The sequence below is a fragment of the Ailuropoda melanoleuca genome, chromosome 4, assembly GCF_002007445.2.
Source record: "Ailuropoda melanoleuca isolate Jingjing chromosome 4, ASM200744v2, whole genome shotgun sequence".
NCBI classification, from domain to species: Eukaryota; Metazoa; Chordata; class Mammalia; order Carnivora; family Ursidae; genus Ailuropoda; species Ailuropoda melanoleuca.
The window spans coordinates 8,740,709-8,768,246 of record NC_048221.1 but is presented as its reverse complement, the minus strand read 5'-3'; the positions used below and the strand labels follow the sequence as shown (position 1 = coordinate 8,768,246).

General features: G+C 52.0%; 2 protein-coding genes across 3 annotated transcripts in view; one reads left to right on the top strand and one right to left on the bottom strand.

Annotated features, from left to right (window-relative positions):
* Positions 1-17,190, bottom strand: part of MAST1 (microtubule associated serine/threonine kinase 1) — a 24,728-nt gene extending 7,538 nt beyond the window's left edge. The window contains exons 1-12 of one of the 2 annotated variants that reach the window (XM_034657853.1): positions 17,011-17,190; positions 15,337-15,437; positions 14,782-14,857; positions 12,773-12,851; positions 10,758-10,918; positions 10,483-10,558; positions 10,101-10,310; positions 6,302-6,403; positions 6,075-6,207; positions 5,928-5,995; positions 2,850-2,935; positions 2,552-2,760 (exon numbers count right to left, since the gene is read on the bottom strand). In XM_034657853.1, the coding sequence (XP_034513744.1) occupies positions 2,552-2,760; positions 2,850-2,935; positions 5,928-5,995; positions 6,075-6,207; positions 6,302-6,403; positions 10,101-10,310; positions 10,483-10,558; positions 10,758-10,918; positions 12,773-12,851; positions 14,782-14,857; positions 15,337-15,437; positions 17,011-17,093 (1,384 nt within the window). In that variant the 5' untranslated portion in view covers positions 17,094-17,190. The remainder of the gene's footprint in view (positions 1-2,551; positions 2,761-2,849; positions 2,936-5,927; positions 5,996-6,074; positions 6,208-6,301; positions 6,404-10,100; positions 10,311-10,482; positions 10,559-10,757; positions 10,919-12,772; positions 12,852-14,781; positions 14,858-15,336; positions 15,438-17,010) is intronic. The other variant, XM_019801553.2, reaches the window with a different exon arrangement.
* On the top strand, positions 14,650-27,538 carry RTBDN (retbindin). The gene is made up of 8 exons (XM_019801555.2): positions 14,650-14,692; positions 18,840-18,974; positions 20,139-20,203; positions 24,723-24,975; positions 25,726-25,792; positions 25,907-26,017; positions 26,559-26,655; positions 26,984-27,538. Exons 4-8 carry the CDS (start codon positions 24,807-24,809, stop codon positions 27,209-27,211), a joined length of 672 nt encoding a protein of 223 aa, XP_019657114.2. The 5' UTR covers positions 14,650-14,692; positions 18,840-18,974; positions 20,139-20,203; positions 24,723-24,806; the 3' UTR covers positions 27,212-27,538.

Below are 27,538 nucleotides of genomic sequence, written 5' to 3'. Positions count from 1 at the left end.
GATTGAGACCTGGAGAGAGGGTGGGTCCTGCAGGGAGTAGGTGGTGGAGGTGAGATCTGGTTAGGATGAAAGCCTACCTGCTTGTCAGTTGGGTCTGGAAACATGGGCCTTGATCTCCTGGAGTCAGAATCTTGAGGGTCTGGGGCCTTAAAATGTAGATTCCCAGCCCCTACCAGGTTTACTGCAACTGGCATTTGTATTTTAGTCTCCTAAGATCCGTTCCTAACTTCTCTTACAAGGGCCAGATTTTCTTCCAGGTGCTGCGGCTGGGTCAGCATGAAACCCAAGTCGCTTTAGTGAATCATCCCAAAGATTTTCCCTTCTCTTTTCAAAGATTGCTGAACTCATAGGATGTAAACTGGGATCTGCTGGATGGCAACTCTGCTGTATCAAGGCCTGTCTGGAGGAAGTCCACACATGCAAGAGCAGAGTCAAGAGATGAAGAGATTTGGTTACATGGTTTGAGCACCCAGATACAACCGTTCCTGAAGGCAACATGATTTTTTTTTATCACAAGTCAACTTCTTCCTTCCTTCGTCCCTTCCTTCCTTCCCTCCTTCCTTCTTTTTCTCTTTCTGTTTTTCTCTCTTTCTTTCTCTCAGCTTGAGCCCAGTGTCAGAAATTGACAAATCAGACTCCCCGAGGGTGGGCTCGGGAATCTGCATTTGGCCACAACCCTAGGTAATCCTGACTCACACTTACGAAGAGAACCAAGCTGCATTGACTTCCAAATGAGACTTTGGGGCTGGGCCACACTCAGGAGGCACATGACCTTAAACGTGTGCTGTCACCTCTTGGTCTCCTTGCTTCTGCCCTCACTGCAGCAGCTAAACAGATATTCTCAAAACATAAATCAGATCATATCAGCTCTGCTTAAAACCTTATAGTTGATGTCTCTTGCACCTGGAGTGAAATCCAATGCCATTTGGGGCTCTGCAAGGCTCTGCATGCTCGGCCCAATCACCTCTCATCCTCATCTCCCCCCACTCTCCCTCTGGCTTGCTCGCTTCGTTCCAGCTTTATTGTCTCCTCGCTGCTCCTCCAAATCCAGACACCTTCTCGCTTAAGAGACTTTGTGCTTGGGTTTCCTCTTCCTTCGGTCCTTGATGCCATCCTCATATATGAAATCACCTGGCCTCCTTTGACTTGTTTATTGTCTGGCTACACAGACCAGAATGTAACCTCTATGAGGGAGCCGTGTGTGCGTCTGGGTCCCAACTGCTCCGTCAGCACCTAGCGCAGCATGTGGCATGAGGAAAACCATGCGGGGACATCTCTTGAGTGAATGGGTGGTTGACTAAAGGCTTGGGGGCAGCCTAGTGTGGCCCCGCGAGACCATGTGTGTCCTAATAACCACAGTATGTGTGTTTGGTGCAATGAATGAACTAATATTTGGGTGAATATAAGCATGGATGGGTGGATAAACAGATGAAAAAAAATACATCTTGGTGGCTGGATGGGTGGAGAGTAAATAGATGGCTGGATAAACTGATGGATAAATTGTGGATGAATGGAAGGAGATAGCCAGATAGGATGAGAGGCTGCTAGAATAGAGTTGTGGATGGAGGAATAAAAATATGGATAGTAAATGGATGGATGATGGATTAATAAATAGATACACAGGTATTGATGGATGGATGAGTGGTGAGTAGGTGGGTGAATAAACTGGTGGGTGACTGCATGGCTAGATGGATAGATGAAAATAGACATGCCAGGCAAAGAGCGAACCCTACTATCGGGACTTCAGTTAATAATCAGGTAGCCAGGGGCGCCTGGGTGGCTCAGTCGGTTAAGCGTCTGCCTTCAGCTCAGGTCATGATCCCAAAGTCCTGGGATCGAGCCCCACGTCAGGCTCCTTGCTCAGCAGGGAGACTGTTTCTCCCTCTCCCTCTGCCTACCCCTTCCCCTGCTTGTGCTCTCTCTCTCTCTGTCAAATAAATAAATAAACAAACAAATAAATAAATCTTTAAAAAAGAGAGAGAGAAAGAAACTTATTTAAAAAAAATCATGTAGCCATATTAGTTCGATTATAACAAATATGCCACATGAACACAACATGTAAAGAATAGAGGGAACTGTGAGGAAAGGGGGTATTGGGAACTCAATGCACCTTCCAGTCAAGTTTTAGGTGAATCTAAAACGCTCTAAAAAATAAAGTCTATTAATTTTTAAAAATAGATGTGTAATGGATAACAGATAATATGGAGGGACAAAGGGATGGATAATCAAATGACTGGATGGATGGATGGGATGGATATATGGATGGATGGAAAAACTGATAGATTAGCTAATGAGTAGATGGAGGTTGGATGGATGGATGGATAAGCGGATGGATGTACCTATATTAAATGAAATGAAAACAGATGGATAAACCCACAGACAACTAGGTTATAAACAGATGAGATGGATAATCAATGACTGAATAGTTAAATAGGCAGATAAACATACAGGTGGGTAATCAATATGGTGACTAGGGCTCAGACAGGCCGCTGAGCAACCATGACCGGCATGCATCCCCCCATCTTCCCTGCGGTCCTGTAGGCAGCCACACCTTCCACATATTCCATGACCATGCAGAGGTGGCGCCGGGTCTCGAAGGAGCAGAACATGCCGACCACAAAGGGATTCTCGGCGAAGGTGAGTATATCGCGCTCCACGAAGGCCTGCTGGATCTGGTTGCGCAAGATCAGGTTCTGTTTGTTGATCTTCTTCATCGCGAAGCGCTGCCTCGTATCGCGGTGCCGCACAAGGTAGACAGCGCTGCAGGGGGAGAGAGCGAGGACCGGCCATCACCTCCGAGACACCCGGCCTCCGCCACCCTCCCCCCGCCAGAGCCCCGGGTGGCTCACCCGTAGGCACCATTGCTTATGAGCTTGATGGTCTCGAAGTCATTCTCTCCAGGCGGTTTCTTAGCCTTGGTGGTGGTGCTACGGCCCTGCAGGGGAAAAATGGAGATGACCACCACCGTCATCATAAGATTGGATCTCTAATGATTCCATTTACATATGAAGAATCTGAGGCACAGGGAGGGGGTGGATGGATCCTTCATCCAAGTGCCACAGTGAGGGAGAAACGAAGTCAGGACTTGAACCCGTACTGCCTGGCTCTGAAGCCATATTCCTAACATTTTTCCATTAGGAAAGAAGCCTACAAAATAATCACCTTAATATATAAAGAGCTTCCAGAAATCAATAACAAAAGGCCTAACAATTGAAGAGAAAATATAAGCAAGATACGTGAACTACAATTAGAGCTCTTAGCCGTATGAAAAGATGCTGAACCTTACATATAGTGGCAGAGGAGCAAATTAAAACTACCCTAAGATACAATTCTTCACCTGGCAGATTGGCAAAAAAATCCAAAGGCTGACACACTCTGAGTAAAGCTCAGAGGAACAGGTATTTTTAGACCTTGCTATTGGAAGTGTAAATTGGTACCACTCCCATGGAAGGTACTTTGGCATATAAAAGAATTACAAATGCATGTTCCCTTTGATCCAGTAATTTCATTTTTGAATGAATGCTACAGATATGCGTGTGAAAAATGACATATGTATTATCTTGCCCATTGCAATATTGGAAATGACTCATATGTTCATCTATAGGAAATTGGTTAAGTAGACACACGAGTGGCATCTGTGTAAAGGAATATTGTACCACTCTTAAAAAGAATGAGGAATCTCTCAGTACATTGATTCAGAAGGCCCTCCAAAGTTTCAAAATATTTTTTTCCTCCGAATTATTTTATTAAGGTGGGGGGAGGAGCAAGGAACAATAGGTACCGTATATACCATATGTTTTTGTGGCAAAATAGAGCTATCTAATCACATTTGAGGGGTGTTCAGTAGCACAAATGCTAATAATATTTGGGGGGATATAGGTCAGTGGGGGACAAGGGTGGGTATAGGATATTTCACTATATACTTTTTTGGAAAATTATGTTTATTTTTCTTTAGGATGAAGAGATTCATTCCATAAACATTACACAAAAATGTGTGATATAAAATATTAAATGTGTATGCCCTTCAGAATGTAGCCTAAAAACATCTGACACAAAAAATTGATAGAATTACAGGAAGAAATTGCTCCAAACCAGGATTTAACACATATTTCTCAGAAACTATTAATCAGGCAAAAAAGAAAAAGAAAAAGAAAAAGAAGAGAAAAAGAAAAAGAAAAAGAAAAAAGAAAAAGAAAAGAAAGAAAGAAAGAAAGAAAGAAAGAAAGAAAGAAAGAAAGAAAAGAAAGGAAGAAAGAAGGAAGAATAGGGAGATGGAAGATCTGAATCACTCAATTAACAAGTTTGATTGAATGGAATAAGCAGAATCCTACAAACAACGATTAAAGATAAATACCTTTTTAGAGTTTTAGAGTTTTGAGTGATGTCATTCCATTACCTATTCAAAAAATTAAACAAATGGCATGGATAGTGAGATTCTCCTGAATATATATGTAAAGGAAAGATGTGCGTGTACATGTGTGAGAATTCATAGATAGAGTTTGAAACAGAGGTTACAAATGCAAATGCCTTCAGCCAGATAGGCCAGGTGGGGGCCATGGGTGACTGGGAGGCAGATACCCCTTATCATAAGCCAGCCCCCACTTAGAGCCAGCTGGCTCCACAATGGGGAGCCTCTGATTTTTCAAGAGAAAGCCCAAACCCAGATTTTGAGTCAAAATGTTCTCCTTTCTATATTTTGCTTCAAATTAAAAAAAAAAAAAGGCAAAACAAAACAAAAACAAAAACACTGCATGGTTCAGAGAAAACACATATGTGGCCTGTATTTGACATGGGGAACATCTGTCAAAGTGTGGCTGGCCCAGAGGTGGGATTATGGCGATTTTCACTATGCTGAGCTATTAACACAGAGAGACATCCAACCTACTCAAAACCCCATGCAGGGCTCCGCAAATTACCACATGATCAGCAATTCTGCTCCTGGGTATATACTCAAAAGAGCTGAAACCGTTATTCACACACTTGTACACCAGTGTTCATAGCAGCACTATTCATACAATGGCTAAAAGGTAGAAACAACCCAAATGTCCAACCATGGACAATGGACAAATATGGTAGATCCCTACAATTATTGAATATTATTAAGCCATAAGAAGGAATGAAGCTCTGATTTCATGTTACAACACGGACGAACCTTGACAATGTTAATGCCAGATGCAAAAGGCCACAGAGTGAAAGTGAATTTATATGAACTACCCAGAAATGTATAGGAAATATACATTTATGTGAAATAGGAAATTTATATGAAATATCCAGCATATGTAAATCTATAGAGTCAGAATGCAGATCAGTGGTTGCCAGGGGCTGGGGTAGGGGGAGGGTGAATGGGGAATAACTGCTTAATGGGACACGTGGTTTTCTTTTGGGGTAATGAAAATGTTCCAGAACTAGCTACAGGTGATGGCCGCACAACACAGTGAATGTACTAAAACCCAATGAATTGTTCATTTTAAAATGGTCAAAACTGGGGCACCTGGGGTGGCTCAGTCTGTTAAGCATCCAGCTCTTGGTTTCAGCTCAGGTCGTGGTCTCAGGCTGGTGAGATAGAGCCCTGTGTGGAGCTCCACACTCAGTGCCAAGTCTGCGTGTCCCTTTCCCTCTGCTTCTACCCCCACCTCTCTCACTCTCTCGAATAAATCAAAATCTTTAAAATAAAAATTTTTAATGGCTAAAATGACACATTTTATGTATCATGTGTACAGGGGTGTGTATTATGTATATCTTGCCATGGAAAGAAAAAAGCCCATGGAGGAACAGCTATTATTATTAACCCATTTCACAGATGGGGAAACTGAGGCTCGGAGCAGGGATCCAGAGATCCACCCAGGCTGAGGGCAGACAGCCAGGAGGTGAGCCCTGGCCTCTCCGGCCAGAAGTGGAGTGCTGACAGCTCGACCTCCTGGCCTTACCTCGGACAGGTCGTCCTGCTCCGGCGTGTTGGAGCCACCGCTGTCCTGTTCCTCCAGGTGCACCACATCTAGGAAGGGACTGAGAGTGAGCAGAGGCCGGGGTCCCGGTGGGTCCACCCACAGCCCCCTGCGCCCACCAGCCAGCACCTGGAAAGGGGTCACGGGTGAGGCCCAGCTGGCGGATGATGTAGCGGGGGATGTCGGTCTTGACAAGGTGGCCCTCCTTGGCGTGGCCCTCCGCCGCCTCCAGCAGGTGGTAGAACTCCTCGGGGTTGAATTCCTGAGGCGGGGCAGGGACCGGCTGGCAGCGGGCTCCAAGACCACCCACCCCAAACCTCCACTCCCCCACCCCTGCCCACGCCCAGCCCCCTCACCAGGCACTCCAGAAGCCTCGCAGGGCGCGAGATGATAATGAGAAGCTTCTTGACCAGCTGAGTGACGAAGGCTACCTCCATGCTCTCCGAACGTTCATAGGCCTGGGGTGGTGGGCACGGTTGGGGGGAAGGGTTCACAGGCACCCTGCTTCAGCCAGGCCCCTCTCCCAACCCCACCGGGTACACGCTGCTGCTGCTGTCCCATTTTACGGGTGAGAAAACTGACGCCCAGGCCACACGGGAAAAATTATCACGAAGGGGGCTCCTGGGTGGCCCAGTCGGTTGAGTGTCGAACTCTTGGTTTGGTTTCAGGTCCTGATCTCACGGGTTCTGAGATCAAACCCCAGGACGGGCTCCACGGGTTCATCATGGAGCCGTCTTGAGGATGCTCTTCCTCTACCCCTCTCCCCACTCACGTGCACGCTCTCTCTCTCTCTCTCTCTCTCTACCTCTCTCAAATAAATAAATCTTTTTTTTTTAAGACTTTATTTATTTATTTGTCAGAGGGAGAGAGCACAAGCAGGGGAAGCAGCAGGGAGAGGGAGAAGTAGGCTCCCCGCCGAGCAGGGAGCCTCATGCGGGACTTGATCCCACGACCCCAGGATCATGACCTGAGCTGAAGGCAGACACTTAACTGACTGAGCCACCCAGGTGCCCTTAAATAAATAAATCTTAAAAAAAAAATGATGATGATGATGATTATAGGCACCGCTGTCCTAAAACCTTCGCTTATTCAATTCATCTTCAAAACAACCCTACATTCAAGGCCAAGTTAGAATCCGTCTGCCTGGCATGCTCTCCTCTCCAGTCTCTGGGCAGCTCCCTACTTCTGCTCCTTCAGTCTCTGCTCCACTGTCACCTCCTCGTGGAGGCCTCCCTGACCCCACCACCCCACTCTACAATCGCACCCCAGCTCCTGGCTGTGTCCTTGATCACCGTTATCCTATTCTACTTCTCCTGTTTTTACCCCATGAAGCCCCTTGTAACAAGCCATATGTAAATTTCTCTATTGTGCCTCTCAGGACCAAGATCAGGGTGAGGCAATGAAACACTCACCTTGACACCAAAAATCTCAGTCTTCAAGATAACTGATATTTTATTGCAGTATTGGAAAAAATAATGCAAAAGATCTATTTGAGAGAGAAAGTGTGGGGAAGAATAGAGGGAGAGGGAGCGAGAATCACCCCGCTGAGCGTGGAGCCCAACACAGGGCTGGAGTCGTGACCCTGAGATCATGACCTGAGCTGAAATCAAGAGTCTGTTGCTTAGGGGCGTCTGGGTGGCGCAGCGGTTAAGCGTCTGCCTTCCGCTCAGGGCGTGATCCCAGCGTTATGGGATCGAGCCCCACATCAGGCTCCTCTGCTATGAGCCTGCTTCTTCCTCTCCCACTCCCCCTGCTTGTGTTCCCTCTCTCGGCTGGCTGTCTCTATCTCTGTCAAATAAATAAATAAAATTAAAAAAAAAAAAAAAGGGTCTGTTGCTTAACCAACCGAGCCATCCAGGCGCCCCTCCGTAATCAACAGTTTTAATGAAAATATTATTGATGAGTTTGTTTCCCTTAAAACCAGGAAAGTAAAATTCTAACAAATTCTGGTTTGATTATAAGTAAAATACTTAAAATAATGTTAATTTTTAATATACCTACTTTTCAATTTTTTCAATAATTACTTTAATGTTCTGATGGGGGAAAAAATCACTTGCCTCATCCTAGTCCCAGCGCTGATACCTACCTTTTGTTTATCTTCTGACTCTTCCTATTAGAATGTCAGCTTCCTGAGGGCAGGGACTTTTGTTTGTTTTATTTCCAGGTAGTTCTCTAGCTTCGAGGTCAGTGGGAGGCCCAGGATAGGTGCTTGATGAAGATTTGTGGAATGAATGAGCAAATTCCCTTTTTATAGCAGGACTGAGGTGCAGAGAGGTTAAGTAACTTGGCAAAGGCTGCACAGTAAGTAAGTGATGAACCAGATATGAATCTAGGCCATTTGGAGTCTGTGCCCTAAGTCCTACAAACCTAGTGGCAGAATCCAGACTCAAACTAGATCTGATGCTAAAACCCATAGTGACACCCATGTACCGCACTTCAGGTTTGAGTGGGGGCCTGTAGCCCAAAGTTCCATATTCTGGGCCTTGTGCCTTTATCCAACTTCATTTCCTGGAGACAGTACAGTCACTTGACTTCTATGCTCCCAGGATTTCCCAGACTCCCTTCTCACCTCAGGCTGTTCACCCTGCTCGGCACACATTCCCCCCAGCATTTCTCATAACTGTCACTTCCTCATTACTCTTGCCCCAGTTTCAATGTCAACTCTTCCAGGAAGGCCTCCTGGACATTACAAGGCAGCTCCTGACACTCTGTCTGGTTGCACTGTTCTATTTGCTTCATAGCCCTAACTATCAGGTGAAACCAAGGAATTCCTTGATTTGTCTGTTTCCATGTTTCCTATCCACCTCCCACATTACAATATCAGCCCCAAAGGAGCGCCTGGATGTCTTAGTTAAGCGTTGGACTCTTGATTTCATTTCAGTTCAGGTCATGATCTCTGCATCATGAGATCAAACCCCGTGTCCAGGGGCATCTGGGTGGCTCAGTCGTTAAGCGTGTGCCTTTGGCCCAGGGCATAATCCCAGAGTGCTGGGATCGAGCCCCACATCAGGCTCCTCTGCTGGGAGCCTGCTTCTTCCTCTCCCACTCCCCCTGCTTGTGTTCCCTCTCTCGCTGGCTGTCTCTCTGTCAAATAAATAAATAAAATCTTAAAAAATAAAAAACAAAAAACCCTGGGGCACCTGAGTGGCGCAGTCGTTGGGCATCTGCCTTCGGCTCAGGGTGTGATCCCAGCATTATGGGATCGAGCCCCATATCAGGCTTCTCCGCTATGAACCTACTTCTTCCTCTCCCACTCCCCCTGCTTGTGTTCCCTCTCTCGCTGGCTGTCTCTCTCTATCAAATAATAAATAAAATCTTAAAAAAAAAAAAAATCCAGTGTCCAGCTCCCTGCTCAGTGGGAAATCTGCTTTGTCCCTCTTCCTCTGCTCCTCCCCCTGCTCTCTCTCTCTCTAAAATAGATAAATAAATACAATTAAAAAAAAAAAAAAGAGGGGCGCCTAAGTGGCTCAGTAGGTTAAGTGTCGGACTCTTGATTTCGGCTCAGGCCATGATGTCAGAGTCCTGAGATGGCGCCCTACATGGGGACCCCTGCTCAGCGAGGAGTCTGCTTGATATTCCCTCTCCCTCCCCCTCTGCCCCTTCCCTGCTCTCTCTCTCTAGCTTGCGCTCTCCCTCTCTTTCTCAAATGAATACATAAAATCTTAAAAAAAATAAAAGAAAGAATATCAGCCCCAAGAGGGAAGGAATATTTCTCTGGTTTGTTCACTGCCGGGTTCCCAGTGCCCCAGCACAGAGTAGTTGCTTCATAATTTGCGCAAGTGAGGCAAAAAAGAAGACAAACAAACATATTTGTCTATCATGACAGATGGTGCTAACCGCTAAGGAGAAAACTAAAGAGACAGTGAGTGGTGAGTTAGAGCAGAGGTTGACATTTTAAATAAGGGGGTCTAGAGGCCACCTGAGGAGGTGACATTTGAGTAAAGACCTGAAGGAGGTGAGAGAGGTTAAATTCTTGCCGCCCCCATCAGATCTAGATGAGGACCACGGCCTTCTTTTGCGGACCGCGTCTTTCCTGTCCACCCCTGGAATCTCAGCTCCACACCAGCGCCTGGCCCGCGTTAGGCGCCCTCCGAATGAAAGTGGCGTGAAGGCAGGCATCGGGCACGAATGAGGCCAGCCTCCCTGGGCACTCACGTCCTGCAGCAGCTTCTCCAGGTTCTCCTGCAATTCGTAGAAGTAGACGGTGGTGATGAGGCCGTCACGGGACTTGGTCAGGCAGTCCCGGGCCAGCTCGATGATCTGGTGGTGGATGAAGCTGAGCACGCCGTCGGCCAGCGGCAGCACGCTGTCAGGTTCATAGGCGCGGGCGAAGTCGCGCAGCTTCTCCTCCATCTGCGCGGTGGCCTGCGGGAGGGACAGAGGCGGGGCGGGGGTGCCGGCGCGGGGCTGCGCCTGGACGCTGTGGCCGCCAGGAGCCTGCGCTGCGTGCGCCGGCCACCAGGGGGCGCGCGGAGCTAAGGCGAGCGAGGGCTCCCGCCGCCCGGCCTCCCAGCGGCCGCCCCCCGCCCCGCCTCACCTTCGGAAACCTCTCCTTGTAGACATGGTTCATCATCACGATCTCGTTGTCATAGGAAGAGGGGGAGCGCCCGGGGCTGCGGGAAGAAAAGCCCATCCTGTCCAGCCCCCTGCCTCCGAAAACAGCCAGGCATCAAGTTCCTCCCCACCCCTCCAACCCCGGTAAAACCTCACCCATCGTGTTGCAACCCGTTTAATCACGCGGACAGGGGTCTCACAGTACACAACCCCCAGATCATCAGCTTGGGTGGGTGGGATGGGGGGGTGTCTGCCCACCTGAGGCTCCGCGAGCGAGGCCGCACGGCAGGAGAGCGGCGGCCACCATCCTCGTCAGTGATGCTCTCGGTGCTGCCAAAGTGTTTGGAGAGGAAATGGAGCTCATCCACGGTGGGCTGGTAGGGCAGCTGGTGCAGGCGCTCCTGGGAGGAGCAGGAAGACTGGGGGGAGGAGCGGGGCCGGGGTCAGAGCCACCGCGGTCCCCCCACATCTCGCGACCCTGGGCTGGGACTCCTGGGGCTGATGGGCCACTGGGCAGGGTCGGGATCAGGACCTGGTTTATGATCCTTGGATCCCAGGGTCCAGGTTGGGACTCCTGGAGACAGACAGGGGGACAGGGACAGACATGGATGAGAACTGTGACACTCACACAAGATATGGCCAGTGGGAGCCTGTTAAAGCCTGACCCAAGTCACATCCCTCCTCTGTTCAGAACCCTCCATGGCTCCCACCTTACTCAGGGTGGACCCTGAAGTCCTTTCCAAGACCCACAGCATGCTACAAGATCCGGTCCTATCTCTCTGCCATCACCTCTCCCACGCTCCCCATCATTTACTCTACTCCAGCTGCACAGTCCTCCTTGATGGTCTTTGAATAAGCCATGCACATCCCTGCCTCAGGGCCTTTGCATGGACTGTTCCCTCTGCCTGGAGCATATCTACTACTGATCACTCTTTCTTCACCTTTGCTTTAAATGCCACCCCTCTGGGTGACATTCATCCCTCTGAACACATATCCATCATTCCCTATTCCTGCCCTATCTTGTTTTTCTTGCTATATTTATCTCCTGACTTACTATATCTTTATTACTAATTTTTATTGCTGTCTGTTCCTTGAGGGGAGGATCTTGGTTCTTCTTGGTCCCTAGTCAGGGCCTGGCATGCACAAACACAGACCCACAGATATCAGTGGAGAAAACAAGAATATCCACTTGATTCTGCAGGCAGAAGGATCTTTTGAAACATTACATCACTCACTCCCCATCCCATCAGTATCTATTAAAATAATTTTTTCAACGCACATAACCTATGATCTACAGAACCACAATCTCAAATAGTTCAGGCTGAAAATTTAGTGTAATTTAACATAAGGCAAAAAAGCCTTTGTACGGCTTCCCGCCGCATTAAGAATAAGATCCACTTCCCTCCCCTGGCTGAGAAGCCCCAGGATGACCAAGGGCGCTGCCTGCCTCAGCCCTGTTCCTCCACTTCCAACTCAAAGCTCCAGCCACTCAAAGCTATTTTCAGCTTTCCAAAGGCAACAAGTTGTCCGTTGCCTCTGGGAGTTTGCACATGCTCTTCCCTCGTCCCCTTCCTGCAACACGCTTCCTTTCCTCCTTCCACCTGCCAAACTCCTGGTGATCTTTGTCTTAGCTTCAATTCCACCTCTTCCAGGAAGCCTTCCTTGATGCTCCCCCAGCTGAATCAGGTCCCCCTATACTGCTCTCACCTCACCTGGTCTACTCCCATAAGAGCTCCAACCACCCCGTGTTGTAAATGTCTTCTTACTGATCTGTCTCCCCTCATGAGGGCTTCATCAGTCCTTGGATCCTGGCCCAGCTTATAGAGCCCATCCACCATATGACAGTCACATAAATGTCTGCTGAACGTCATACCAATGGATGGGTGAGTGAACCAGAGACACAGGTAGAAAAGGGGGCAGATGGAAAGAGAGACTTTGGGTATTGCAGTGGTGGAGCAAATGTGTTCTGGGTGAAGGCTGTGCTGACCTTGGCCAGCGGAGCCCCTTGGGCAAGGGGCTCAACACATGAGCCTTAATATCTTTATCTGTAAAATAAGTCGGTGATGAGTAGGACCCCCAAGAAGATATGTTGAGGGTGGAGAACAGCTTTCGAGGGGCCTGTAACTTGTCAATAGGTGGACGGGTAACACCTTGGAAAACAAGAGAAACCCCAAACTCTCCTTAAGGCCAGCCCAACTACTGGCCTGGGTGTGGGCCTTCGGGTTGGAGGGCTCCCCTGCAGCTCCCACCCTCTCGCCCACCTGCCAACTCACCGAGACGGTGGAGCTGGGTGTGTTGGTGCCATAGCCGGACGAAGGAAGCGAAGCCAGAGACCAACGACGTCCGTCCGCCCTGGAACCCAGCCGAGGTGCTCAGAGGCTGCGAGGCCCCACTGGTCCCCCCACTCCTCAGGGTGTGAGAGAAGCCGCTGGGCAACCCCCGGGGTAGGGGGTGGGGGGATATATCTGTCCTCTGAGATTCCGAAAGGTCCTCAGAGCAAAGGGGTACAAAGGAAGCCTCCCAGCCAGGTACCAGGAGCTAAGATCGATCTCCTCTGCTTCTTGCGATGACCCTCTTCTCCTGTCATCATCACACCACACGAGCCCCCACAGTGAACCCCGTGAGGACCAGAAAAAGCCCTCTCAGGGAAGTCGACCCAGAGGAATCCCAGTAGTTGCCACCATGAGAAAACTCTCAGAGTGAGACCACTTGAGTCTTCTCAGAGAACAAAGGCCCCTCCCTCAAAGACAAAGACACACACACACACACAGTCACTCTCAAGGCCCCACCTACTAGTGTTATCATGACTAGTGTGGTCGAGTTCACACAGTGACAGTCACACACATTCACACACGACTCCTCAACACACACTCAACACACACTCACTATCCCATACATGGACCCAAATATCACACTTTCCTACACTAACACCCACAGACATGCAAAACCAGATATACACTCACGTATAAACACATACACTTAGAGACCCAGTACTCACACTCTGACACAAAGACGCAAACTCCCTCATACACATTCTACATTTCCACATTCACGCAGACACATTCAAGAACCCTCCGGCACTCAGTCACGCATTCAAACTCCCACACAGCCACACATTCATTCACACTCCCACCAGATTGCACGCTCACACAGAGACATTCATGGAAGGGCACGCTCCCTCACATAGTCACACACATTTACAAATGTACAGGTACACATTGACACATGTTCACGCTCGTACGCTGAGGCACACCCCATGGACACACGTGTAGGCACGGGCTGCCTCACATTTTCCAAATCTTACAAGCTCACACTCACACATCCACATTAGCACATAGACTGCACATCAAGGGACATACACTCCCGTGCACTAGACTCGTCCCTCATTCCTCCCTCTGGGCAGTGCCCTCCCAGCCCAGGCAACTGCATCAGGCCCAATCTTAGAGCCATTTTCTGGCTCCCTATTGCCCTCAGCTGAATTCCACGGCCAACGGGGTCTTCCCCCACCCACCCCAGGGAGCCATCCTCTGTCCCCACAGTCCTGTGTGAGTTCCACACGACAGCCTTCACCAGCCTTTGCAGTTTTCCAGGTTTTCTGGCGTATCACCCCAAATCAACTCCGAAGACAGAGACGGGGTGTCATTCACCTCTTATGCTCAATTCCCAGATCACAGCACGTGTTCAGACAACGTTTTTTAGAATTAATAAAGTTCAAAGAAAAAGAGACCTGACCAAACATCCTGGTGACTCCCAGAAGTTTCTCCAAAACACATTAAAGGAATCTTTCTGCCTCCCCCAATTTCGCCAAAGGCCCGAAGACATTCACTAGCGACACTCCAGAAACCTGAGATTCCTCCCCTTGGGCCCTCGAGAAATAGCCCCAGGTGCCCTTCCTCTTGTTGGAGACCAAGGGTCCCTCGGTGGGCATCATGCAGTCTGCGCTTGCGCACCTCATCTCCGCTCCCAGTCCTGTTGCTATGGAAACGCCCGGCCTGGAACTACAGGCTAGGGAGACTGAGACCACCGGCTCAGAGCGCAGGCGCTTCCTTTCCACCGCAAAGGAAGTCCCACTCCTCCTCTGATTCCGGATAGGCGGTTGGCCCCGCCTTCTCATAGACCCCGCCCCTAAGGCCAGGCGCTAATTCCCGCTGGGACGTTGGGGCACTCTGCGGGTCCCTCGGGCCCTAGCTCAGGTGCAATTAGGAGGGGAACAGATGGTAGCCCAGACGGTGGGTTGGGAGGGTCCGGCCATGGTTCTAGGGCCCTGGGGAGAGGTACTCACCTTCGGGAGGAGGCAAACGAGAAGTGGGCGGGGGTGTTGGGGGAGAAGTTGCGGGGGCTGTCCAGGGGGCTGCTACCTGTGGCGGAAAGAGGGGGATCTTAAGGCTTGGTGTAGGAGGCAATCCCACCAGGTCTTCCAATCCTCAAAGCGGGTTGCAAACAGCAGCTCCTCCCCTCTTTAGTTTAGTCACACCCACGTATCAGTGGACCACAGCCCCTTAGCTGTGGCCCCGCCTCTCTAAACTGTTTTGGTTACCGAATCAGCCCAGCCCCCTCCAGGCCGGTTCTGTCTTCATCTGAGATGGCCCCGCTCCTCAGGTATGGTTCCTCCCTTCAGCCCCATCCTCTTTTCAATCTAGCTCCGTCTGGGCCTCTGCCATCAATGCCCGTCCCTCAGAGGACTGACCAAGGCCACAGAAGGATGGTTCCGCCCTTTGCCCAATCCGGGTCCTCCTCTGTCCAGACTCAGCCCAGTCCAGCGGCATGGACACACCCTTCCCCTGTGGCCACTCCCCTAGCCCGTGGCCACACCTCCTCTGGTCTGGTCCATACCCACCACCTGTCTCACCCAGGTGTCCAGGCAGTGGGGAGTGGGGTCGCGGCAGCGTGGGCGAAGTGCTGGTCAGGATGAGGCTTTTCCGGTTACTGGTGCGGCAGCTGCGGGCAAGGCGAGGCAAGTGGACCGGGCCAGGCCACAGCCCAGTGAGTTTGTGAACCCAACCAACCACCTTCCCATCAGATACCCACCTGTCTCCTATCTCTGGGTGCTTGGAGGTGCCCCCAGACGATTGCTCAGAGGAGGAGGTGATAGAGGTCTCAACACGTGTGACCATGTGAACGTAGTGTCAGTCATGGAATAATAAACATGTCCATGTGATACCATTGGAAATACTGAGTGCATGTGTGCCTTTGGGGCTGTACATGACATTCCCTGTATGTATGCACATGTGGCACCCAGGGTGTGAGCTCAGGACTGGGTTGGGTTTATCTTATGTGATACAACCTGTCCCTTTGTGTGTCTGTGTGACACAGTGCGTAATGCCACTTGTTCATGGCTAGATGTGCCATTGCGTGCTGTACCAGGTGCGTGCATGATTTCTGCTACATGTGTCTATGTCTTTGTGCGACATTCTAAGTCTGTGTGATATCCAGCCCTCGTGTACGCGACATTCACCACACGTGTATCCACGTGTGGCATCTACTGTGTCTGAGTTCCACACCCTGTGATACTGGGCATGTCTGAACCTGCCACCATGTGTGACATTCCCTAGATGAGTCTTCCATGTGATAACATGTGATACTGTGTCTGTCTCTGCGAGGTTCCCTATGCCATTTATTCTGCATCTGTGTAACACCGCATGTGCTTAGGTGATATGATGTGCTGTGACATTCTTGGGTGCATGGATGTCATTGCCATCCATGTGTTTGTGTGCATCTTGGATGCCAGAATCGTGTGTGTGTGTCTGTGTGTGCGTGTATCACCATGCATGTGACATTTTGTTGGGTGTACACAACACTGTGCCTGTGGGCTTACTTGTCTGTGTGGGACTCTGGGGGTACCCCTGTGTGTCTGGGCATGACTCGGACCTATGTCCACTGTATGCGTGATGGCTCCAGCGTGTATCTGGGCCACTGGGGCTGTAGTGTGTGTATGTGTGTGACATCATGTCCTACGTGACGCTGTGTGTCACTATTTTCCGTATGAGGCTGTATTCTTCGTGGGGGTAGTATGTGCTATGTTAAAGCCCCCCCTTCCCTCTTCCCCTCAGGATCCCAGCTTCCGAAAAGGGAGCCCCTAGCCCCCCCATTCCCCTCACCCCCCGCCACATGACTGAGCATATTAGTGAGGCCCGGAACACGCGGCATGGAGGCGGGGGGCGGGGGAGGCCAGGCTGCGGCTATTGTTCCGAGGGTGCCAAGTCCCCCACCCTCCCCTTCTTCCCCTACCCCCACTGGGTTGCTGGAGCCCACAGCGCCAGCAGACAAAGGCACCGCAACCCCCACCCGGCGCAGCCTCCTCCCCCCGCGGCGGTCCTCTCCGGCATACAGACCCCCAGTCTCGGCCCACACAGTCCCCAATTCAGCCCCATCCCCCGCAGAAAGGGGCAGCATGGACACCTCTGGCGCAGCTGGACCGGGTGCAGCATCCCGGGCCCCGCCCTGCGGCAGCGGCCAGAGGGGCGGCTTTGGTGGGGAGGGCCGGGTCAGGGTCTGAGGGATGGGGTTCTACCTCTTGGTGCGGCGGAACATACTGCCGCCAGGGAAGGAGGGCATCGAGAAATTGGAAAGCGCGGTCCAGAGAGAGTCAGACATGACCCGGCGGCGGCGACATGGTGGCAGGTGCGGCAGTGGCGGCGGCAGCGCGGGGAGCGAGCGCGCGGGGCGGAGGCTGAAGCCGCAGCGGGCAGGGGAGGGCGGGGGAAGGGAGGGCCGTGCGACTGCCTCCCGCCGAGAGGGGGCGCTGCTGTGCACCAGCGCTCCAGGCCCCGCCCGCGCGCGCCCCTGGCGCCCCCACCAGGGCTCTAGAAGGGACCGCCAGCCCTGCGCATCTTTCCCCAAGGCTCACCTGCTGCTTTTCCGGGGCAGAGGCAAATCCTTCTGGAAGGCAAAGGGGCAAAAGGATAGCGGTCAGCGTGGACCAGCAGTTGCTGTCTGCAAGCCCTGTCACCCCCGGAGGAGCAAATGTTGAGTGGGAAGGGCCCCTCATCAGCAGCCTCACCTACAACCCTTCCTTATGCCCGGAGGGCAGGGCTCTTTGGGGGAGAAGGTACCAGAGTGATATCTCTCCCAACCCCAGAGACCAGCACAGAGCCCTATATAGGACTCCTGAGTTGACATCTCAATGTGCGTTTGTGCAAATGAAACAAGAGCCTATTTGAAAAATATTTCTTGAGCACCTCTTGAATGCCAGGCCCTGTGCTAGGCACTGGGGACACAGCACTGAATGAGAGAAAAATTCCTGCCCTTTTGGGACTAGCATTTAGAGAAGGGAAGCAGACAATAAACAAGATTAATATAGAAGTGAACAAGATAAGTTTAGGCATTCATAAGTGTCATGAATAAAATTAAGGTGATGTGAGGGAAAATGGTAAGGAGAAGGATACAATGATCGGAGGGCTGCTCTGGGGATGTGACTTTTAAGATAGTTGTTGAAAAAATAAGAGCCAGCCGTGGAAGGATCTGTAGAGAGAACATTCCAGATAGAGGGAACTGTAAAGGTGTGGAGACAGGAATGAACTTGGCATGCTCAAGCATGAAAGGTTGAATGAATGAATGACTCCACACCCCAAGGGTTCTACCCCACTGCCAGCCAGATTCAGAGATGGGGTTGGGGTAGTTAGAATGGCTCAAAACTAAAATTGGAAATGGGAATCAGACGATGGCCAAGTAGTCTTCTTTGATCACGGTGATGATAATAATCGCTACATATTAACATTATGTATCCACACCAGAAGAAGGTTGTGTTCTGTTTGTGAAGCACTCAGGATGCCACTACAAGGATCAGAAGTTATGGAAGTCTGTGCCCTTTCCCGGGAGATCAATGGGGAGAGGGAGTGCCACCTTCCAGTCAGTTCTGTGTCCACAGGCCAAAGTGAATAAAGGAGGTTGGGTGGAGCTGCAAATAGCAAGGGTTTCAAAAGCCTTTTGGTGGGGACTCCAATCGGGAAAATGAGAAATGTTCTAGATGCTTTCTAGGATCTCTGAAAGCAGAAAGCCCTGGGTTCCGATCCCAGCTCTGCCTCTCATAACCTTGGCAAATGACCTCCTATCAGTCCATTTTCTCCTAGAGGATTCCGTGAGATGATTCAGGTGCCTGAACCTTAGCATGATGCCTACCACATAGTAAGCACTCAATAAATATTAGGTCATAGGAACAGGAGTTATTGTGAATGGACATGCTGCATGACAGAGGATGGGCCAAAGGGACTTCTCACTCCCATGTACACAGGACATATATATGGCTGGGCTCAAAGAAAACACTGTCCAGATTGGCGGCCCTGCCCTCCTCAGCCAGGGGTGATCGGAAATCCATTCCAGGTTTTACCTCTGTTTTTGCAGGATCAGTTTGAATGAGCTTCGACAGAGACCGGCCGGCTGGGCTGGACGACCGCAATGGCCCAAGCGAAATCTAGATCTGGATTTTCCGGCCACCGAGCCCAGGATTCCAGATCCGGGTACACTCGGCCTTCGAGGGTGAGCCCCTGCGGGACCTTTAAACACCTCCCGGGGAAGTCCTCGAACCTAGCTCCATTTGCTAGCGCCCCTAAACATTCTAGAGTCTAAGAAAAGTGCAAACTGGAGCGGTAGAGGATTTGGATCCTCCGCGTCAGAGTAAACAGACGCCACCTCCATCACTAGCTGCAGAGCCGCTGTGCCAAGCGGCTTCTGCTTCTCCCTGGGATTGATGGACGGTGCTGTGGACAGGGCTTTCGAACTCAGGATGCTGTTCATATATACGATCGCAGCTGCACACAGCTGGGGGCCCTCGGGCACTCCGCGGTTGTGGGACAGCTCCTAAGGGGTTGCATCAGTGTGTGAGGATGTATCCAAGGCAGTGAAGTGGTTAACCCTGCCAGAAGGGAAGAGGTAGGGGCAGGACTCCGGCGGGGTAGCCTGGCCCAGAGGATGCCTCAGGAAGGAAGGGTGGGGGAGTGGGAAGATCCCAGGCTGGGGGCGGGGTCTTGGGCAAGAGGTGGAAGGCCCGCGTGGCGCCGAGCCAATGGGAGTCGGCCCCAGCCCGGAGGGCGGGAGCACACCCCCTTGCAGGCCCCGCCCCTTTCCGCCCTTTTCCTGGGGACCCGACGGCGCGGACCCAGACTGGCTGCTTCAGCACCTGCTCTGGCTTTGCCGCTGTTCCCTCCCTTTTCTCAGAACCCCTTCTCCCACCCCAGCACTAAGATGGGGTGGGAATCCAAGGAAGATTTCGAGAGCCCAAGGCTCTTAGATGGAGACATCCGGGTTCTGTTTGAAAGCAAATTAGCTTTCCAACCCAGCATCATCTAGACTATCTGGAAAGTCCTTCCTATCATCTGACACCGATTTTTCCTGCTGCAATGACTGATTAGCTAACCTTGGTCTCCAACCTCAGGGATAGTGTGGGTTAGAGGAGTCCTGAAATGGACGAGGACCTGGATGAGGGTTCGAATCCTCCCCTTCTTTTTCCAAGCACCAGGCTAGGTATGTAGCCTGAGTCTGGGGCCACCTAGACTTTATCTAAACTCCTCCAGATTAATTAGCGTGGGTCTGGGCTCCAAGAAGCCTCACAAGGACCAGACCCCAGGCAGGCCTTGGGGTGAAGCTTTGATCAGTTTCCTAGCTGGGGTCAGTTTAAGAGCAACATCGAACTTTAACCCTTAGAAGCGCACGAGGAAGATATGAGAAAAGGACCTTTCTCAGCTTCAGAATCCCCACCCATCTTGAAGGTGAGAGTTCCTGACGCCTGAATTTCCCCACACTCCACAATCCTCAGTGTCCCACTCTGTGCAGTGGACTCACTCCCGCGCCTGCGCAGCCTGGGGACCAGTATCTTATAAGGCTGCAAGGAGCTAAAAATCGCTCCCGCCCACCCACAAGCTGGGCTGGACTTGAGGATCGCGCGGGGCGGGGGTAGTGAAAGGAGGGGGAATGAAGAGTGAGGAGGGAGGCTGTCTAGGGTGTCTGTCCAATTAGGGCAGTAGGAAGAATCCTGGTGGCCGGGCAGATGCATGGAGGTCGTAGGGGTTCCCCACGACTCAGAAAGGAGTTCCTGGGGTAGTGAGGGGCGAGGCTGCAGCATAAACATGTTTACGGCCTCTGCGGAGCCGGTGGCCCCGAGGGGCGCGAGCCCTGGGGCAATAACTTTGCTCTGCGCCCCCTCACCCCCAGCCTGGCGTTGCTCCAGGGCGATGACTTCGGTCCCAGCCCCCTCCCCCTCCGGCGGGCCAGGTGCCCCTCAGGCTATCCTCGAGGGGGAGCGCTAGGCTGCACCCCCTCCGTCAGCTCCCTGGATCCCCGGGCGGCGCCTGAGGGGCGGGGTCGCCAGCGCGGCGGGACGCGCTGCTGCCGCGTTCCCCGCTGGTAGCGTCCCGAGGCCGTGGGAGGGGGCGCCCCGGCCGGCCCGGGCGCAAGTTCTCCCGCCCCCTGCCGGGCCCCGCCTCAGGGCGCGGACCCCTTCCCCGCCACCCGGGACCGGGGCCGCCGCGTACCTGCAGCCTCCGGCGGCGGATCAGGCCCGAATCGGGGGGTGTGGGGGGTGGCGGGGGCGGAGCAAAGTGGGGCGGACCCGGCGCCGTCACTGCGTCTGGGCGCCCGAGCCCGGCCTCGGCCGCTGCTGCCCGCGCGGCGGGGTGGGAGGGGGCAAGCGGGGGAGGAGCTTCCCTATGTCCCTAAGGGAGCCAAGCTACGGGGAGACCCCTATAAGGAGAGATACCCCAGGGGAGAGACATGCCCATGGGTAGACCTCCAAACCCAAGAAACACCCAAAGGAGACATTCTCACTAAGATTATTCCTTATGCGGATACCCCTCCCCGCAGCGACCCCCCAGGGAGACATTCCCACGGGTTGATAGTCTCCACCGGGAGGACCTCTCCAATCAGAAACTCCCCTCTCACTCTGAAAATCATTCCTTCCTAAGACAGATGGTCTCTGAGAGGTAGCGTTTCCTCTCAAAAGCCCCCTGCCGCCCCCAATGAGAGACACTATTGCAGAGAAAAATCGCCACGGGTGATATTTCCCGTGGAGAGCCTGGTGAAGATATCCCCAAAGAAAGACCCCCTAAAAGCCATATTCTCTATGGAAAATTGCTCCCACCCACGAGACCCCCACATCCTGAGGAGATACATTCTTACAGAGTGACATTTGCATTGAGGACACCGATCCTCACGGGAGATGTTCCCATAGAAAAACATTTTGCATGCATATACCGCCCCCCTTCCCACTCAGAGCCTCCTCGGGGAACCCTGCAGCCCCTCTAACGACCCCCTGCCTCACCGTCAGGATTAAGTAGCCAGGCTAGGCTGGGCTATATTTATAGGAGCGATTAGCTGGTAGTTTGGGAGGGGGGCAGTTGAAGCGATTTTCACACACGCACACCCGGCAGTGTTCCTACAGCTGAGACCAAGCCGACCATGCTTGGTGTGGAAAGTATTGGCGACCTCCCCACTCCAAGTCTAGACATTGGAGGACAGGGTAGGGAGGGGGCTTCCCAGGGGTCCCTGCACCTAACAGACCCGGAAAGCCCTGGAGGGCGCGGTCACTGGGCGGGAGCGACCCCTGCCGGCCAATGAGTGCGACGGCAAGGTCTAGGTCCAGGTGTTCCCCCACTTTCCTCATCTTTGCGCCTTTGCCTGAGTTATCTCAGTGTTTCTCTCTGTCTCTGTTTGTGGTATGTTTGTTTGCCATCCCGCTAAGTCTGTTCTTCGAACTTCTCTGTCAAAGACCCAGACTTCGCTCTTGTCGCCCCTTCTAAAGCAGCCTGTCGCGGGAGCTCTCCGTGGTGCTGATCTCACACGCTCCTGTCCGCGGTGCTGAATTCCGAGGGCAGGGCTGGGAGCTGAGGTCAGGGGAGGGGAAGGGTTGGCGGGAGGCACAGCCCAAAGACTGGACAGATCTGACATACAAGCACCCTGGACTACCCCAAAACGGACTAGGAGAAGGCTAGATCCACTAGGTCTTGGTTTCTGAAGCCTATAGGACATCAATGGGTTGGTACCCCTGGAGGGGTCAGGAGACAGGGCCTCCTGATTCATTTACTCAACACGTACTGAGCACTTACTGTGTACAAAGTAGTGTTTTGAGATCTGAGAGTTCCGCGGTGAAAGAGATAAACAAAAACTCTGCATTAGCCTGAGAAGGGAGGGAGATTAGTGGTAGTGGTCTTTGCTCACAAAAATGCATATGCACACACTACAAGCACAGGCATACACACACACTGTAAACATACACACAAACACAAACGTGCCAACACATGTTCAGGAAACAGATTTATATACACATAATCACACACTCTGCAAATATGAACTCCTCAAAAATACACACACATACACATTCTCAGCAAACACAGACTCACACGCAAACACATATACACGTTTGCAAATATGCACTCAGCAAACACAGACACGCTGAATCCTATACAAACACAAAAACACAGAATACAGACAGAATACCAGCAAACACAGGCACACACACAAACACATACACACATAAACTCATACACTGCAAAGACACGCATATGCAAACGCATACCGAGAAAACAGACATACACACACTCAGCAAATGCAGACACATACAAGCAACATGTACAACCAACAGACACAAGCACATACACATAATAACAAAACCAAGAGAAGCTCAGCTATACACAAACTCTCACGCAACACACAGACACAGTATCCTCTCCACACAACACATGGACACACATACGCACTCACATACCCATTGCAGGGCTGTTCTTCTCACCAGACTTTCCCACTAGAATGTAAGTTCTGCGAAGTTGAGATTTTTCTTAAAGATTTTATTTATTTGTCAGAGAGAGAGAGCACGCCTGTACAAGCAGGGGGAGCGGCAGGCAGAGGGAGAAGCAGGCTTCCTGCTGAGCAAGGAGCCCTATGCAGGACTTGATCTCAGAACCCGGGGATCACGACCTGAGCTGAAGCCAGACGCTTAATTGACTGAGCCACCCAGGCGTTCCGAGGTTGAGATTTTCATTTCTTGACCACTACTGCATCCCCAGAACCTGACACACAGTAGGTGCTCCATAAACGTTTGTTGAATGAATGGATGAATTGAGGGAATGTTTGGAAGAAACTTACATTCACAGAAACTGTAGAGGAACACATACACACATGTTTCAGATACAGACACACACCCTCTCCACACATGTCAACACCCCTTGTTCACTAATGGTCACCATTCAAGGTCAACAGCCTTTATCCACTGACTTGCCCACAACATTCTCACAGGACAGCCATCCTGATCCTACATCCCCCTCCTTCACATTTAGTATATTTTACTCAATTGGACACACTTGGCTTGGGACACATACAGGCTTCCTCACCCAGATTTTGAATACAAACACACACACATACAACCTCTCGACCAAGAGACACACATCCTATACCCTCACACAACAAACATATACTCTCTACACACACAGGGCCATACAAACACACTCTCATCCAACACATATACACATAGATAGAGTTTAAGCCACAATCTCAACATAAAGGCCAACACAAGGATATATACACAGCATTCCCAGGTCCGCTAGCCTTTGGTCAGCTGGAGCAGGGGGTGGGGCGATGGGAAACTCCTCCTCGGCATCAAACCACACCCCATTTGCCTGCCACTCTTTCCTGCACTTGACCCTGAGGTGTCTCAGCAGCGCCCTAGACCTCTGTCCAGTAAACAGGTGAGGGGTGGCCAGAGAGGGCAGAGGAGGGGAGGGAATTGTCTCCACAGACCCTCAGCTTCCCCTACCCTGCGGCTTTTGGACCCCAGAGGCAAAACTCAAATCCTGCCACAGCCAAGCTTGGCTCCAAAGGCCCAGCCCTGGTGGCTGCCCCTAAGCCGATTGTGGGCCGAGAGAAGGTGACCATGAGAGGGGCCAGCAGGGATCAAGAAGGAGGGAGGAGACTGGGCAGAAGAGAGGGAGGAATTACTGGACAGAAGAGGGAGACTGGAAGAGCTGGGGAGTCCCTTTAGTTCTGAAGACAGAGGGGATCACCTGAGGGCCAAGAGGGTGGGAGATCCTGCTGGGTGTGAGGGGGAGGGGCACCACGGTAAACCTAGAGGAGGGGGCACTTGGGCCTAAAGGGTTGGAGGGGACATGAGTCTGATGGGGGAGAAGGGGCTCCTGGGTCAGAGGCAGGACTTGATGGCCCACTGGGATTTGAAGGTCCTTGGTCATTACCACCCCATCATCTGCTCATTTTTTGCTCTCCCTGGCACTGTCTCCTGTGTAGGCATCAGGAGGATACCCCTGAGCTCCCAGAAAAGAACAGCCAAACCTCACCCCATACCCCAGCTGACTCTTGTCTCAGGTGGACATGGCCTGCAGGGGCCACACTCAACCCAAGGGCCTGGCCTGGGCCCTAGGACTGACCCTGGCATGGATCCTGCTGGGAGCCTGTGGAGGAAGCCACCCACTCCCATCTATGTCCCAGAGACACCAGAGGCTGGCGACTGATCTTGGCACAGGCCAGCTGCACCTCACAGGTGAGCACACTCCAGACCCTGCTTAACCTCCAATGCCCAAGAAATCCCACTTCACCCCAGCAATACCAGAATTTCCTTATGTGAGGGGCTTAGGGTGACGCATGGGTGGGGAAAGATGGGGATTCAGGGCTTGTGCTGAAGAATGGTAGTTAAAGGCGTTCCTGGATGGCGCAGTCGGTTAAGCATCTGCCTTCAGCTCAGGTCATGATCCCAGGGTCTGCTTCTCCCTCTCCCTCTGCCTGCCGCTCCCCCCTGCTTGTGCACTCTCTCTCTCTCTTTCTCTGTCAAATAAATAAATAAAATCTTTTACAAAATGGTGGTTAAAGTGCACAGATTCTGGTGTCAGACTGCCTGGATTCAAATCCCAACTCTGCCACTTCGTAACTGTGTGACTCTGAGCAAGTCACTTAACCACCCTGGGTTTCATGTAGACATTAAAAAGGTAGAAAAATAATAGAACTACATCATAGGGGTATTCTAAAGGGGGGTATGTAAGTATATGGAAACTTATACCAGTATCAGGGACGTAATAAATAATAAGCTGATTATGATAAAATATTATTACTATTATTTGAAATTGCATTTGTGTCCCAAGAGAAGTGTCTTTATGTAAGTTTAATGTTTGGGCAGCACTGACATAACTGGGGTTATGTTCAGGGGACCACCAGGCCTTGGTTCCCCAATCCTACCTGAGGATCCAAGACCCCAACTCACAGGAGTCCCCTTCTCCATGGTCCTGTTGTCCCTCAGAGATGGACACGCCAGAGGCATCGGACCCTGCGATGGTCCCAGAACGCTGTGGGGACCCGAGCCCCGGGTGAGTATGGTACTCTCCAGCGTTTCCTTGTGTTCTTTGCTCCAGTTACCCCTGCCAGGGACCACAGCCCCTGTGCATCCTGACCCAAACGAGCCTGTCTTTCCCGATGTTCAGGTGCGAATCCTTTCTGGGACACCTCCAAGTTGCCCTCCACAGTCGCTTCCGCCTGCTGTTACTGGGGATACGCCAGGCGCAGCCGCTCTGTTCCGAGCTCTGCGATGTCTGGTATGGGAGGCAGGGCACGAGGGGCGTGCCCTATGGTTTGGGCGGGACCAAAAGCAGGATCTGCAGTTTGCTCGTCCTAGTGTTTGAAAGGCCGTGGCCGGCCCCCAACAAGGCCAAGGTCTAAAGACGAGGCCTAGTGTTCACAGGCCAGGTAGAAAGGGGCGGGGCCTCTAAAAGATCCGGCTTTTAAGATTGGCAGTACGGAGGAGTGGCCTTCCATGGACCAGGGCTTTTTTTCAAGGGGCGGGGCCTCCTGATAGAAAAGAGGAGCTAAAAGGGTGGGGAATGTAAGGAGCTGGCTTAAATTAGATAGTCTGAAGTCTGCAGGGATGAGGCCAGTTGTGTCAGGGCCCCGGGTATCTGTGGAGAATATAGGGCAAGGTGAAATCTGGAGGATGGCGTCCGTGGGGGCGCGGTCCTAAGAGGCGGGACCTGGATCTGGGGGCGGGACATACACGGAGCGAAGACTTGGAGAGCAGGAAACCCACTAGGACGCGACTGCGGAGACTTTACCCACCTTCTCTCTACACACCGTCCACAGGTTTGCCACATGCGAAAGCGATATTACCTGCGGCCCGACTTGGCTCCCACTCCTAGAAAAGAGGGGCTGTGAGCCTGGCTGCACTACCTATGAGCAGGTGAGCTTGAGACAGAAGGTGCGGGTGAGAGACTGGGACCTCTCCTCATTATGTCGTGTCTTAACCCGCCTAGGCCCTGGGGTCCGGATTGACACTCCAAGGCCTCTGCTCCCACCCTCCCCCCTTCCGCAGCCCAACCTCCATAGTGGGATACGTCTGCACGCTCCCTAGGGCCCACTGAGTCTGGATTTGGCCTCCCCAAGGGACCGTCCGCAAAGTCCGGATTTATCCTCCCCCTCGGCACGCCCTGCCCCCCCAGCCGGAAGGTCACGCCCCCAGAGTATCTGGACTCCGCCCACTCGGGTCCTAACTCCACATCCTCTCCCAGACCTTCGCTGACGGGGCGGACCTTTGCCGCTCTGTTCTGGGCTACGCGCTGCCGGTGGCAGCTCCTGGCGCCGGTCACTGCCTCAACATTTCCATCTCGGTACTGCCGGGTTCCAGACAAGAGCGGAAAGCCCGGGAAATCACCTTCCCGCGTTCCCGCCGCTCACGCACCTGGATCCCGGATGCTGCCGGCAGCGGGAGTGGCAGTGGAAGCGGCAGCGGCCCCTAGGGGGGCCAGCCCTTGGATGGGAGATGAGACCCTTCCCCCGAACCCGCCCCTCAAGACACCCAGAGCTCCACCTCTCTCCCGCTCTGCCTTCTAGTTTCCAGAGTCCTGTCCCTTCTCCCTGGAGACCCAGAGATTCGCCCTTCTCCAGATGATTAGAGAAATAATCCAACTCTAGCTCCTCTTCCTCTCTCCCCCCTGAATAAAGCCGCCAACTAGAGCTCTGTGATGTGGCCGCTTCTTGGGGAACTGGGTGGCAAGAATAGCTGCCAGAAAGTGATAGGTATCTCACTTCAAATCCTCAGGTCCCAGAGTTAGCAAGTGATTCAC

Bases quoted from the DNA above. Each gene is read 5' to 3' on its own strand.
- RTBDN (XM_019801555.2), top strand. From the start codon at position 24,807: ATGGCCTGCAGGGGCCACACTCAACCCAAGGGCCTGGCCTGGGCCCTA. The intron at 24,976-25,725 runs GTGAGCACACTC...GTTGTCCCTCAG, and splicing joins AGGCCAGCTGCACCTCACAG to AGATGGACACGCCAGAGGCA. The intron at 25,793-25,906 runs GTGAGTATGGTA...CCCGATGTTCAG, and splicing joins TGTGGGGACCCGAGCCCCGG to GTGCGAATCCTTTCTGGGAC.